Raw genomic sequence first — 16,061 nt, forward strand, 5'->3', positions numbered from 1 at the left:
TTAAAATGTATATGAGCCTGCTGTTGTCATATAGGTAGGTTTTCAAGCTAGGAATATGCTTTCTTTAATAGGTGCTGTTCAACTTTTATATTTCCTCCAGAGGTAGTTTCATTAATTTGTCTTCTAAGGTACTTCTTAGAAGTTGTCAAATTTATTTCAAAACAGATTTTTGAAATATGCTTTTTATATCCTTTTAAATTCTGTAAAATCTGTGATAATGTCTCCTAGATCTTAATATTGTAATTTAAAAATATATATAATTGATATTGTGTAACAGGAAGAAAAGGTCTAAAGGCGCAGGGGAAGTGGGAGGGGTAGGGTAAAGGAAAAAAGGGAAAAGAAAAAATATGAGAAAAGGAAAAAAATGGAAACAAAGTCTTTGTAAATAGGGAAGGGTGAAAGCAGTGAACAGAGGGCACGGGAAGAGGAAAAAAAACCAAGATACTCATGTAAAGGTACAAGATCCCAGTGATGAATATAACTGTATTTTATACCTAAAATTCACCAATAAACTTAATGGAAAAAAAAGTTAATTGAATTTCAATACAAAAGCAAACATAAATTAGAAATATAACTTTTTTAAACAATCCTTCTCAGCTAGGAGTGCTGCTTAGCAGACACAAGACCCTGTATCGAATCCTAAATACCAACAAAATAATCATTCTTCTTCACTGAGAGAAGGTAAAAATGTCTTAAACTAGATCCAGAAAGTATTAAAATTACTTGAAAGTTACTGAAATTGTTCATCAGGGTGCACTCCAAAGAACATTAAAAGTGAAAATACAAACTGAAATAAAGAAATTGGCTTTAGAAATATCCAACAGATTCTACTATATATAAAATATATCAAGATGATATTTATAAGTTATATATAGTGTATATGTACAAACAAATCATATATTATATACTTATAATTATTTTATAATTCAGACATAAATCCTACACATATATAAGTTATAAATTTTGTGATTTATTAAATATTGTGTAATTGTATAATAATTTAGCTTATATAATAATTTAGTTCATTCTATATATTCTAAATATATAAATATATGTGTAATATATATTATATAAATATAAATTATGAACTTATAAATATATCAAAATTATAAATATATATGAAATATATGACTTAATATATTTATGTACAATATGCATTTTAATATGTAAATTAATGTATAATTTATATATAACTTGAATTTATATATATAAATCAAGCCCTGTGGATTCATAAGAAGATAATTTAATTAGGAAAACAGGGCCAAACATATGAGAAGGCATTTTAAAGCCTACAAAATAAATAAACATGCAAAGAGATGCTCAAATAGGTTAATAATCAGGAAAGATTTTATGAAGGTGACATTAAGATACCATTTATGACCATCTGACAGAAATTTAAAGTTTGATAATATCTTGTGTTGGAGAAAACATAAATGATAGCACCTATTTTGCACTTCTTTGGGTATTTTAAACTGTCAGAATCACCTTGGAAAAAAATTTGGCCTTGTCCTATAAGGGTGATCATTATCATGTTCCTTTATCTACTAACTCCACTCTTAAGAATACATTTTTGTGGTGCTCTAGCACATGGGTTCCAGGAGGACTGAAGTAAAGCATCTATATTAGACTGTTTGTAAGAACAAAATGTCTGATAACCTCCAGGATATTCATTGTAAAAGAAAAACATATTGTGGTATATTCACATAGTAAAATATTATGCAACAGTGAAAAGAAAATTTTGTGGAATTATCTTAGTACAAATGAATGAAGCAAGTCCTGGAAAATGTACTCAGCACTGGTACCCTTTTTTATAAATTTCATTAACAAGCAAAATAAATGGGATATCATTTAGGCACACCTATACGTGGCTGTACTCAACAACTTTTTTATTGCTTGGACCTGATACTCGCACCATAAAGGAAGAGAGGTTTAATTTGGTTCACAGTTTCAGAGGTCTCAGTCTATAGTCATTTGGCTTTAATGTAGAAACATCATGGCAGATGGGTGTGGCATAAAAGAGCTACGCAACTCATGACATATGAAAAGCAGAGAGCAGCATAAGAACCATAGAAGAAGAGGCTGAGGTCAGATATAGTCCCCAGTGTCACAGACTATGACCTACCTTCTCAAACTAAGCCCATCTGTATATCCCATTCCGCTGTGAAGTCATCAGTGGATTAACCTATGAAGTTGGTGCCTTCAAAATGCAGCCATATCTTCAGAGGTCACTTCCTCCAGCCAGTTGGACAATCTGTATTAACCTGCAAAATGTAATAAAACTAAAAAAGAAGAAAGAGCAAGAAATTATAACATTTAGATTTATCATAGTGATTACTTTTATAGGGATGGTAGATAATGGGCTACAAATTGAGCAGGTAGGTAGATATAACCAAGTAAAAAGTATTCTAGTTCTTGGATTAGAGGATAATTCCAATGTCCATTCATTGCATTATATTAAATAAACAACAATGGTGGGAAAAACTCATGCTTAGTCCAATGATGATAATTTGTCATTTATATTAGATTGTGATTAATCTGCTTCAAAGAATCTAAAAACTGGGTTTTCAAGATCTCTGTATGAAAATGGCTCTGAGGATATTTCACTAGTAAGGAATAGCATGATTAAAGACTTCTAGAATTCCAGGAGTTTCCATGTATTGCATTTCTTATGTATTAGGCAAAAGTTTTAGCTCCCTTTAATTTATTCCCTTTTCCCACCTTTTAGACTCAGAAGTGTGCCCTTCATCTCTATTATGTACCTCACTTCTATTAGTTACAAGAGAAATTCAGAGGCACCTAACCAAATAGTTTGGAGATATGTATATGTATATATATATATTGGACAGACAAAAGGGAAAATGATATTGGAGGAATGGGCTCACCAGATTTTGCAGCCCAAGAAGTCCTAAAACAGGCCATTTGCAGGCTGAAGAACCAGGGAAGCCATGAGAATAGCTCATTCTAAGGTCAAAAGGCTGAGAGCCTAGAAGCCCACTGGTGCAAATTGCAGATTCCAAGGCCAGAGAACCTGGAGTTCTGATGTCCAAGGGCAGGAGAGGAAGGATGTCTCAGCTCCAAGAAAACTTTCCTTTGCCTTTTTGTTCTGTGTAAACTCTCAGCTGATTAGATGGTGTACACCCACATTGGTGACAGGTCTTCCTTACTCAGTCCACCAATTCAAACATCAGTCCCTTCCTGATATTCTCATAGATGTATCTCATAGTTATTTAGCAACTCTCTGCATATCCTTTAATCTTTCAAGTTGACACCTAAAATTCACCATCATGCAAGCCATATAAGCTTTTTATATTCTTTTTAAGCCAGAGTATTATGTTTTATGCTGAAATATCATGCCATTCTTTTCATCTTTCCTCTTCTTGCCTTTTTTTCTTCTTGAGCATTTTTTGTTTAGTACTATGTCCATCTTGTCATTTATAACATTTGCATCCTCAGTTGCTTATTTATTCTTTTATGTCACATCAGACCCAGGAAGCAGCTGTGTTACTATAGCTAGAACCAAGTCTAATTAGATATGGCATAAACCACAGATCAGATAGTCCAGCCATCCCGTCTAGCAAGCCAGCGAAGAGGGACAAGACAGATGGGAAGATAACACACATCTAGGCAGGCAAGAAGCTTGGTAATGAGGGGCTAATAAGTAATGGAGGAGAAACTAAGGCTAGAAAATGAGAATATAGAAAGCATAGGATCAGGCACTGAAGCTTAGAAGGGAGGAATTAAGACTTTGCAAAACATAGACTCATTGTTTAGACAAGAAAAGCACCCAGTGTCGCCCAGTGAGTTAGCCAGGATCAAACTTAAATCTCCCCACTCCCCACATCCAGCCTCCTTTCATCATCAGAAAAGAGAAAGTGGTGCAGGGAAGTGAGTCTTACTTTCAGATAGTGTTCAGCTAGATCAAAGGATTCTTACAGTCCTTTTGTTTCAGCCTTGGCCCTGCCTTAGTGGAAGATAGGCTTGATCCCAGGTGAGCCATGTGGGACACCAGTCTATCAGAAGAAAGAGCAGACAGAGAGAATACATGAATTCAACACTTCCATAATTTGGTGAGAAAAATCATTTTAAAAATGTGTGTGCATATGTATGAACATGCATTGTATTTATATGTGTGTATATACTCTTCTATGTCTTCTCATAAATATATATATGAAGTATTTATTAATGCACCCATACATATGCATGAGAAGAAAACCATATCAAGTAGATACTGGGATAAGCTCTTCCAGGCAGAAGATCCAGATCCTAGACTCATTCTACTACTCGGTGACAAGAGAAGTCACTTCTCTTAGCCTTGATGTCCTTAGTTACCAAATGGAAGTGTTGTACTTGAAGTCTAAGGTTCTTTTCAGCTGTCAGAACCTCTATACTAAAATGTGGATATGATCTGTTTTAAGAACAAGCTTAGCTCATGGATCCTCTTTTTGCTTTTTTCATTATTTATTTTTTAACTTTCTCCCATGTAGAAGTGAACATTTCCCATTTTATAATTTCATCCCATTGAGGTCTTGCATAAAAGCTTACATTCTAAACCTGACTAGACTTTTAAATGTACATTATGATTATGAAAGAATTTTCAAAGTGAAGATAATGATTAAATATGTCAAGTGATTCTGATAGGTCATGTCATATAAGAACTGAGAATTAACCTTTGAAGTAAAATAGAGGTCATTGGAGATCTTGGCAGGAGACTTATCAGAAGAATGATAGGTGTGATGTCTAATTAGAAAGGACTCGAGAGAGTAGGAAGAGTTGGGAGATCGTACCTATATATAAATCTTTCAAGAATTTTTGCTATAAAAGTGTGCACATAAATGGAGTCACTGGAGAGGGTTTCTTTAACGATGGAAGAAATTGCCACATGTTGAATATTGATAACAATAATTCTGTAAGAAAGAAAAAACTGATGATATGAGATTTATACAAGTGCAAGGACTGTCCACAGATAATGTGCTAGATTTCTGTCACTGTGACAAAATACCTAAGTAAAGCAACTTAATGAAAGAAAGTTTTACTTTGTCTCACAGTGTCAGAGGTTTAAGTCCATGGTTCCCTGGCTCTAAAGCTTTAGGCCTGTAGTGAAGCAGAGACTTCGTGGTGGAAAGGGAGGCAGAGGAAAAATGCTTACCTCAGTGGCAGTGAGGACACAAAGAGAGAGCATGTGCTGATGGACATCTTCTTTCCACTTTTGTTTCGTCTGGACCCCTCAGCCTAATGGATGTTGTCAACCACATTCAGGGCAGGTTCCCCTTTAGGTTTGCTGTTCCTCATGCCAATTGTCTCTGGAAACACTGTCACAGACGCACACAAAACTATCCTTTACTAATTTCCGCGGCCTTTGTCCATCAAATCAACAATCACAATTAACTGTCACAGATAGGATTATAATCCGTAGTGACTAGAGGCGAGGCACACTTACGGGCAGGTGCTGTTAGTACAGATGAGACCTTGTCAAAATTCTCTTCTGAATTCTTCTGTTTTCTGAGGGAAATATAAAGCACAGCCATGAACTGAAAGTTAATATGGATAAGGAGGTATTGCAGTTTTGAAGAGAGGAAAAAATATGAAATAGTCTAAGATAGAGAGAAAGAGAATGGATTACAAAAATTTTACCAGGATCTTGAAGTCAGTAATAATGTTTTTTGGTAATAATAACTTTTTTTTGGTACTGGGGATCGAACTTGGGTCCTTGCACTTGCAAGATAGGCAGTGTAACCGCTGAGCTAATCCCTGACCCTTGAAGTCAGTAATTATGAATTAAATGAGACTCATGAGCATGGTTGGTATGTATCTACTTTTATGTTCAACAGCATGAATAAAAAGTGGTAGAGTATTGCAATTAGTGAGGTTAGGTTTTGGTTAGATGGTACAAAAAAGAAAAGGGCAATGGAATTGACAGTGTTCGAAAGGGAATGATTACCATAGTGAACCAGGGGGTCTAAACTGAATAAGAATGGGTTTGATGGGTATGAAGAACCATAAAACTGATAAAATCAAAGCGTGGCAGAGTCCAATCAAAGGTTGCTGGGTTGAAGTATTAGAGAAATCTGATAAACTGGGAGGTGCTTGTTAGAAGGTTTGAAATTGAGGAGTTGCTGTTGTTGCTGATGGGAGTGGGTGGAGGACAAAATATGCAGAAGAGGGATTGAAGCCTCCAAGTTCATCTGCAGAGATAGTGAAGTCATCAAGATTTGTGATTAGAATTATATTGGAAAATGTGATAGTAAAGCACAAGCTAAAATCTTGAAGGAGTGACAGAGAGATCTGTAGGTGATTTTAACATGGGGGGGACACAGATGCTAGGCAGATAAAATGAAATTCTATTCTAGGGCAACAAAGAGGGAACGTAGAGCACCTATTCCATTCCAGACTCAGTAATACAAAGGATGAATGAGAAAATAGCCACCACTCAGGGGGCTTCAGGAAAGTCATTTCCCCAGGAGAGTCAGATTTGGGCTAGAACTGGATAGTTAAGTATCTTGTGCACTCAGCCTCCCATCTCTGTCCTGGCATTGAGGTTTGGATACCAGTGGAGGATGGTCTTGCTAGGAGCTTGCAGAGCTCCCAAAGAGCTATAGAGACCAAAAGAGTAAGTCTAGTCTTAGCAGTTATAGGGGAGAAGTACTTGAAAGATCAGGCATCAACTGTATCTGAGTGATCTAGTACAGAGTAGAACTGAATAAAAATCTTATCTCCTTCCTTTTAAGTGTTCAAAATGTGAAAAGACAGGTGAAGTGAAATGAGTATAGACTAGCCTTAGATTAGACGTCAAAATACAATGCTAAATCAAGATAGGCTCTCCAGGCCTCTCTATCACAGTCCAGTGGTAGGAAGGTGATTCCTGGCTAGTATTATTCCATAAGATCATCCAGATACTGTACTCATGCTGCTGGGGTACTATCCTCACTCACATACCTAAAGTTGGTCACAACTCCTCATCCATATTCCTGCTCCTAGGAAGGATAAAGAGAAAATGACAAACCAGGTTCTTCATTCACTCCAGTCCTATTGGTCAGAATTTAGTCACGTGCACATGTAAATGCAAGGGCAGCTGGGATGTGTGGTCTATAATGAGAAGCCAGTTGCCCGATTAAACTTCAGAAAGTTCAGATATTAAAAGGAAAAAACAGGGTCACATGTATCTACAGATAATAATCACTAATCTTTAATTAGCACATCAGAATTTAGACAAACATTACAGTTAAATGCCAAGGGTTGTCCATTTTTGTCAGTCATGATGATTTGCTCAAAATACTATTAGGAATTCAAAGGTAGTGAATTAAAAAAATATATATATATATGAATGTAAATATAGGATCATAATTATGTAGCTTATTAACTTGTGTTTCATGTTACCATCCCTAAAATCTGTCACAATGCTTACACAAAATAAGTGCTCAATAAATAATTGTTGAATGAATGAGTGACTTGGGTGTTCAGGCAGTGCATCATGTCCAGCTATTTCAGCTGACTGAGGACAATCCAACCTGTAGTCAGTATGTCCATATTCCCTTACAGGAGCAATGCTTTACTAGAGTGAGTGTGGCATTTGAAATCCACTAAATGTCATATAGTAACAAATCTGGTACATCTATACAATAATACAATTTTTGGTCAAAAATTTAACTAAACATGAAGTAATGAAGCTGATAAATGGATTCTGAAAATAACTTCAAAAGGGGACTTTCCAAAATGAATTGTTAGAATAACTTTATATGTATTCTAAAGTGACCATGTTGAAATATACAATATACACACATAATATATATACACACACATTGAAATATACATAACATATACACACATTTATATATAAATATATATAAATTATATAAATTATATAAATCCACTAAATTGCATACACACTTCAAGAAAAGAAAAACTTGTATAAATATTTTAATACTAAATTTATTGAGACATCGTAAGATTAATACAAGTTACCTTTGGCCTCTGGAATTACAAAAGGTGTTCAAAGTGGTGACCATTAGCTTCCAGACTTTAATTAATTTGGCAAACTGCTGCATGGGTAACCTTGGTCTTTGAGATTACTCCACAGGCATTTTCAGTTTCTTCTCTAAGAGTCAGCAGTGTAGTGGGTTTTCTGTGATATACGACATCCTCTAGGGTCCCCCATATGAGGATAACATTCTCTGTTGGAAAAACATCTTACTACTTTTCTTTTCCTGAAGTGTGTATACACTTTTTGGTGAGATATATATATATAGATATATATATTGATATATATATAGATATATAGATATATTGATATATATATTGATATATATATTATATGACTCTGCTGATTGTTTTAAAAGTTTTTCAGCACATTGTAGATAATATCATAATAAATACCTTTGCTCCTCACATGTTAACAGATTCAGCCTATAAAAATCACTCTGTAAACCAGAGCTTCCTATCCTCTGGTTCTTAGATACTGGGAGGGAGGGAGGGAGGAAGGGCAGCTTGAAAATCTCAGCCAAAAGGTAACCTCATCATGAAATTTAATGGCTCAGAGGAGATACTGGAGTTGGTGGTAATGGTGGTAGTAGCAAGGGAAATGAGAAGATACCCAGACTAGAAACCAGTAACTGTTAAGTGGCATGAACAGACTGCAATTCCTTGTATGTACTGTGAGTCTGAGGGGCTGTTTGCAGGTCAGACTCTCAGAGGGAGGCCATTGTACCCTAGGAGCTCTCTCGACCCTCTAGGCTGATCTCTTTATAGCTTATTAGTCTTGTTTCCAACCCCTTCCTAAGGCCAAATGATCATCACCTAAAGTGCTTTTCTATCATATCTGGGTCACTGGCATCTGAGATCAGTGACAGGAAGCCACTGTCTTCCCACATTGCCCATCAGAAGCCCTGCCAAATTGACAGCAGGCAGGAGGTCACTGGAGAGTGTATTGCCTCCACTCCATTCAATACCTATTTATATATTTTTTTCCTTTGGCACAGAAACACTTAATAATTACCTATCCTCTTATGGATGGAAGTAAATTTATTTCCACAAATGGAAGGACACATTCTTTTATTCTCAGCTACTTTTAAATTCTATGCAGTTCATTTAATTGGAAAATATTCGAGGCCATTTGTCAAAAAGTCTGACAGATGTAGCCATGTAGCCATTGTGAATCATACCACTGCACAAAGAATAGTCATCCCCGTGTCATTTGTCATCATATATTCCTCATTCCTTTAACTCTCAAAATGAGAATTTAGGTTACATGCCAGGTTCCCTCCACTAGCTTCTGGGAATCCGGACCTGACCCCTAACCTCACCATTTTTATCTTTGAGCTCAAAGAAAGGTGGTGAATAGTCAGATTATGCAAGGGACAAGCCATAAAGGTGACAGTTTTTCCTGAGGACAGCAGCACTATTTGCTTTCACCTGTACTAGCTTCCTGAAAGCCAACGCCACATCTTAATCCCTATGTCCTGCTCTTAGCATCTCTGCATATATGTCTGGCATAACTTTAGGACTTGCTAAATATTTGCTCAGCACTCACAGAGATAGAGTCACAGTACTTCTAATCCACAACTATCACTCAAAAAAAATACATAGAACCAGGAAAAGTGACATGGCAGTGGTAGCTTCTGGTGGAAGGAAAAGCGAAAGACCTGGTGTTTTGTTCTGCAATTAATTAGTCATGATAGAGAGGCTAAGAGACATTTTCTTTGGATCTTACATTTTCTCACCTGGAAAAAGCAATTGGATTAGACCAGAGATTTGCAAGTCACTTTTGACTATTTTTTTAAAAAGTCTTCAAGCAAAATATTGTGAAGAGACTGAAGAAGTGAGAGACAGAACTGAACACGTGGTAGACCCAGATGTTGCCTTGCTGGCCCACCCCTAGTCACTCTGGCAACACCCGAAGCTTTTGAGTTTCCCAGCCTTGTCTAAAGTTTGGAATCTCTCCACAGGATTACCAGATTTAGAAAATAAAATACAGAATGCCTAGTCAAATTAGAATTTCAGAATAACGAGGAATAATTTTTAGTGTCAGTATATCTCAATTATTTATGTATTATTTATATATATGTACCACATGCCATATTTAGTATTTAGGGTAAGCAGATTAGTTATATTAGTCGCCCCCTACATAGAGGGTATTAAATCCCAGACCCAGCAAGTCAGATTTTTGGCTTAGGTGCCCCTATCAGTATTTTGTAAAAGCCCCCCAAGAGATTCCGGTGTATACCCAGGGAAGACACCCACTCTTAGAACCCTAGCTCTCCGAAAAGTAGTTTAAAAAGTGAAATGGACTGTCTCAAAAACTACTGTGTACTTATCATGTATATAATGTTTTGAAATACATACACATCAGGGGATGCTTATACCTAACTAACAAATGCATTGCTTCACATAATTGTCATTTTTGTGATGAGAATACTTAATATCCAATGTACATTTTTCAATAATACAATTAATAATAATTCAATTATAATATAATTATAATCATAATATATTAATAATTATATATTAATAAATAGTTACAATAATTCAGTTATATCCCCACTAACTATAGTCACCATACTTTATGACACATGTCTTAAACTTATTCCCAAGTCCCTTCTCCCCTCTACTCACCCCAGCATCTGGTAGCCACCATTCTACTCTACTTCTGTTAGATCAACCTTTGTTCCACATAAGAGTAAGATCATGCAGTATTTGAGAAAGCCTGTTGCTTATTCATTGACCGGCCAGGCATTTAACCTTGAGCAGATTTCGAGATCAATAAATGTTTGTCGACAGAATATAATCACCAGTATCACCACAAAGGAAGGAGATGGGTTAATATTAACCTATGTCCAGAATTTCTCCACCTTACAGCCTGAATTTGTCATCCCTGCCAGAATGGGGCAGCTTTCTGCATTTAAAATCAGAATCTATACCTCTGTCTACTATGGCCCACGAAGTGTGGAAAAGCACCCTGTGTTACTTACTTTTCTCTCTCATTGCTGAGACAAAATACCTAACACCCAAAGTTAAAGGAAGAAAGATTTACTTAGCTCACAGTTTATGGAGGTTTCAGTCCATAACCGGCTGGTTCCAAGGCAGGGTGGCACAAGGCAGTGGGGCAACAGTTCATGGTGGTGGAAGACAGCAAAAGCAACGAGGGAACTTGAACAGCAGCTTTCTGCCCTTTTCTTCCCCAGACTACTGGGTTCAGACGGTGCCAAATCCATCAGTGCACTGGTTTAGTAATCACACACCCTTAATCCCAGCATCACACATTCTAGATTCGGCCACCTCTGAGGAAGCCACCTATGACCGCATGAGGCTTTGGGAAGATATTTAGACCCCCCAACTATAACACCTCCCCACCACTGTGCTGAGTGAGAAGCCATGAGTGCTGTTTCCTGCTTTCCAAATCCTGGTTCTGTATTTCATTTCTTCTGATAGCAGAACGGGGATAGCTGCTATATATAAATGTGCATATGAGTGTTTTGTCTTCTAGAACATGGCAGGCAAGCCTTTTGTATATATTAGGATTAATCGTTATTAAAATGATTTTCACACCTGAGCATGTATCAGAATTACCTGAAGAGCTTGTTAATATGCAGACTGCTGTGTCTAAACTCAGAGTTTCTGGGTGTGGAGGGAAGCTTGAGAATTTGCATTTCTACCAAGTTCTCAGGTGATGCTACCGGTTTGGGGGTGAGAATGTCTTTGAGAATCACTGCTTTATAATCATCCTATTTTATTCCCCCATTCTAAATACAATAAAGCTGAGATGCAGGAAAGTTAAATGACTCACAAGTCCGTGTTCACATTCTATTCTCCCAGGGATATCTGGCCTTTGTGCTGAAAAGAATTATTTTGAAGACCACATCAGGTAGTGTGATTTTATAATGGTAATATTTTTAAGAATTAAAAAGGATAAAAAATAAGGCCTTAATTAAGCAGAAAAAGATGAGCAGGTTTCTGTGGATGATGGGGTTCTGAAACGTGAACTCTGCCCATCAAATTGGTTGATGGAACAGTTCCATACTACTGAATTACAGTTCGAAGCTGTTTTGTCCTCCAGAATTTATCATCAGTTCACAAAGACATGGTCTGCAGAACCCATTAGCATGTTCTTGCCAGTCACCAGCTCAGAAGTAAGGAGTGCGCTTTCTTGAAGTGGGCTTTGAAATACGGGCTAATAAAAGGCACAAAATGACAATTTACTCATGAAAGTCTGAAGCCACTGTTCATATTTTCCACATTTTAACAAGCAGCAGAAAACCAAACCTACACAGCTATGATTAATCTATTTTAAAGAAGGGAAAGTGAAAGTTTGATGGGAAGAAAAACATTTTTCCTAACAACTAATATGAAAACCAAAAAGACTCCCCCTTTCTCCTGTTGACTTGGAAACAGCAGCTTCTCTCTATTTCTTGAATTCTTCTACTTTCCCAAAGGATTTCAACTCTTATTTAAATGAAAAGTCATTTTCCAGTTTTCTATAGTCTGGAAAACAGATCATTTTAAAGTGAAAAATGTTATTGCATATTTACTTCTTTCAGGACATGGGAAAAAGAAGAGTCCTTAAACTCACCTGTCGAAGCCTCTAGAAGGGTCATGGAGGTGCAGCAGAAGCCAATGATGCCATTTTTCTTTCTGTCAATGTTAGTGTTCTCTAAGTTGTTTTTGTGGTTGTTGTAGTTTTGGGGTTGGTTTTTTTTTTTCATTTCTTGAGAAACTTACAGGTTTGTAGAACAGGAAATAAAATGTAATATGACGTCCCACAGAGGGTTCAGCACTCTTAGAAACAAAGAGTGACAAGGATAGTTTGGGCAGCTCATTACAACTATGAACTGTAAATCTATAAAAGTATGACGTAAATTGAAGTGGCACTTTGGGTGCTCAGTCGGTCCTGACCCTCATGCATGAGCAGAGCATGTCCTGACAAGTGATCGTACAACTGACTCTACTGGAACTGCTCTTGAGGCACTCTTGTAAGAAGTATGGGGATGTGAAGCTATTGCTCAGCCTGGGATCTTTGTTATCTCACGCTCTAGAATGGTGATGGTGAACCTTTTAGAGCTTTCTATGATACAAACAGCCTTCTGCAGCATGCGTGCCATAGGTTTGCCATCACTGCTCTAGAGTGAGCTCACTTATGGGTGGCTGATGCAGTCATTCAAAGAGTTCCCCATTGTGAGTTTAGGAGGATTTCTTCCTAAGTTTTGACTTTCTGTCTGCATTTATGAGCAGTGAGCATAGATGATTAAGCTCTCCACTAATGATACCAGTGAAAAGACCATGGACTCTGGAATCAGAAAACTCCTTCATTTTACAGTGCCTCTCACCTCTGGGTGGGTATAGGAGAATCCACCTCCATAAAATTATGGGAATTTAGGCCTGGGGATTTAGCTCAGTGGTTTTGCCGCCTGTCTTGCAAGCGCAAGAACCAGAGTTCGATCCCCAGTACCAAAAAAAAAAAGTATGGGAATTTAAAGGAGATGATACATGTGCTGCCCTCTCAGATTGCCTTGAACACAGGAAATAGTCAATAAACAGTAATGTAGTCACTCTCTCCACATGGGCCCATTAACTTTAACTAATTACAAAAATTAGATTATCCCAATGGGTTAGCCTCCATAGAATGGATCAATCAACTGAAATTTATACTCACTACAGAAGAAAGGGAGGCCATGAAATCAGCCCTCCTGTTGGGTCATTATCTGCATACAAACCCAGTGCATTTGATTTTTTCAGGTTCCCTCCATGTAAATAAATATTTATTACTTTAAATTATATGTATGTACCACCACATTTGTTGCATATTAATTTGGTAAGTGTTGAACTTTCTTTTTTTGTATTAAATTCTTTTATTGGTACATTGTAGGTATACAACACAATTACATTTCTCATTGGGAATTGTACCTTTACATAATGCATTTTGGTTCTTATTTTTTCCCCATTCCTAGCCCTCCCTTCACGCCCTCCACCCTTCCCTATTTACAAAGACTTTATTTCCATTTTTTCCATTTCTCATCATTTTTCCTTTCCCTTCTTTCCTTTCCCCTGCCCCTCCCACTACCCCTACCCCTTTGGACCTTTTCTTCCTATTTTACATTATTGACTATTCATTCTAATCATTGGTACATTTTAGGTATACAATATAATGACATTCATCATTGGAAATTTGCACCTTTACATAATCTCTCTTGGTTCTTATTTTTCACCCTTGCCCAGCCCTCCCTTCAACCCCTCCATTCCTCCCTATTTACAAAGATTTTGTTCCTATTTTTCCATTTTCTCATATTAATCCCATTCCCTACTACCCTTTCGCCTAGCCCTCCCACTTCCTTCCCCTTTGCCCCTTTTCTTCCTATTTCACATTATCTATTATACATTTAGTCCTTATTTACACTTTCAGTTTCTCGCACCAGAGAAACTTTTCGGTATTTACACATGTGTGTCCTATTTATTTCACTTAAGAGTATTGCCTCAACGTGCATCCACTTAGCTATAAATGTCTCTAATTTCTCATTTTTTATGGCTGAGTAGTACTCCATTTTATTAAAAAACCACATTTTCTTTATCCAGTCTCCAGTTGATGGGCATTTGGGCTGTTTCTAAGTTTTAGCTATCACAAACTGCGCTGCTATGAACATGGGTGCACATATATCACTGTGGTATGATTCTTTTAATTCTTTGGGGAAGATCCCCAACAGTGGAATAGCAGGGTCAAATGGGACTTCCAGTCCTAGTTCTTTGAGGTATCTCCATACTGATTTCCACAGTGCTTGCACCAGTCTACATTCCCACCAGCAGTGGAGCAGGGTTCCTCTTTCCCCACAGCCCTGCCAGCATTTCTTATTGGTTGATTTCATGATAGCAACCATTTTTTCTGGAGTGAAGTGGAATCTCAGCGTTGTTTTCATTTGCATCTCTCGAATGACCAGTGCTGTTGAACATTTTTTCATGTATTTATTTGCTATTTCTACTTCTTTATCTGAGAAATGTCTGTTCATTTCAGCTGCCCATTTTTGGATTGGGTCTTTAAATTTGGGAGGTCTGATCTTTTTAAGTTCTTTATAGATTCGAGATAGTAGACCTTCGTCTGAGGAAGAGCAGGTGAAGATTTTTTCCCACATTGTGGGTTGTCTCTTCACACTGCTGGTGGTTTCTCTTGCTGTGCAGAAGCCTTTTAATAAGAAGAGATCCCATTTGTTGATTGTTTGTGCTAGTTCACAGGCAACTGAGGTTTTGTTCATAAAATCTTTTCCTACACCGATGTCTTCAAGGGTTCTACCCAATCTCTGTTTCAACTGGTTCAGAGTTTCTATTTTAATATTTAGATCTTTAATCCATTTTGATTTTAGTTTAGTGCATGGTGAGAGATACAGGTCTAGTTTTAATTTTTGGCAAGTTGAAGCCCAATTTTTCCAGCACCATTTATTAAAGAGGCTATCTTTCCTCCAGTGAGGGTGTTTGGCTCCTTTGTCAAAGATGAGATGGCTGAGTGTGTCTGGCGTTGTTTCTGCATCTTCTAATCTGTTCCACTGGTCCTCAAGTCTGTTTCTTTGCCAGTACCATGCTGTTTTTATCACAGTAGCTTTGTAGTAGAGTTGCAGGTTGGGGATTGTGATACCCCCTGCCATGTCTCTGTTACCTAGAATTGCTTTTGCTATTCTGGGTCTCTTCTTGTTCCAAATGAATTTTTGGATTGTTTTCTCGAGGTCTATGAAGTATGCTGCTGGGATCTCAATTGGAATTGCACTAAATCTATATAGCAGTTTTGGAAGTATGGCCATTTTCACTATATTAATCCTTCCTACCCAGGAGCAGGGGATGTCTGTCCATTTTCTGATATCATCTGCAATCTCTCTTTTCAGAGTGCCATAGTTTTCAGAGAAGAGGTCTTTGATTTCTTTCGTTAGGTTGATTCCTAGGTATTTCAGTTTTTTGGATGCTATTGTGAAAGGAATTATTTGCCCTATTTCTCTCTCAGTGAGTCTGTTATTGGTGTAGAGGAAAACTATTGATTTTTGTGTGTGTTGACCTTGTAAGCAGCTACTTGACTGAATTTGGTTATTAAGTCTAGAAGA

The 16,061-nt window shown here is 37.1% G+C and overlaps 1 protein-coding gene across 17 annotated transcripts in view; it reads left to right on the forward strand.

Moving 5' to 3' along the window:
- The window catches only part of Nckap5 (NCK associated protein 5), a 915,317-nt gene that overhangs the window by 877,014 nt on the left and 22,242 nt on the right, over nt 1-16,061 (forward strand). Inside the window, exon 17 of one of the 17 annotated variants that reach the window (XR_002386357.2) lies at nt 12,528-12,629. The exons of 15 other annotated variants lie outside the window; for them this stretch is intronic. Coding sequence is in view for 1 of the 2 variants with exons in the window: in XM_087195935.1 (XP_087052061.1) it covers nt 3,950-3,976 (27 nt within the window). In the remaining variant the exon portion in view is untranslated. Of the gene's footprint in view, nt 1-3,949; nt 7,824-12,527; nt 12,630-16,061 lie in introns of those variants that run through there. One more of the 17 variants, XM_087195935.1, reaches the window with a different exon arrangement.

The sequence above is a fragment of the Heterocephalus glaber genome, unplaced genomic scaffold (assembly GCF_053883595.1).
Source record: "Heterocephalus glaber isolate CG9 unplaced genomic scaffold, H.glaber_assembly_v1.0 deba00000347, whole genome shotgun sequence".
Taxonomy (NCBI): domain Eukaryota; kingdom Metazoa; phylum Chordata; class Mammalia; order Rodentia; family Bathyergidae; genus Heterocephalus; species Heterocephalus glaber.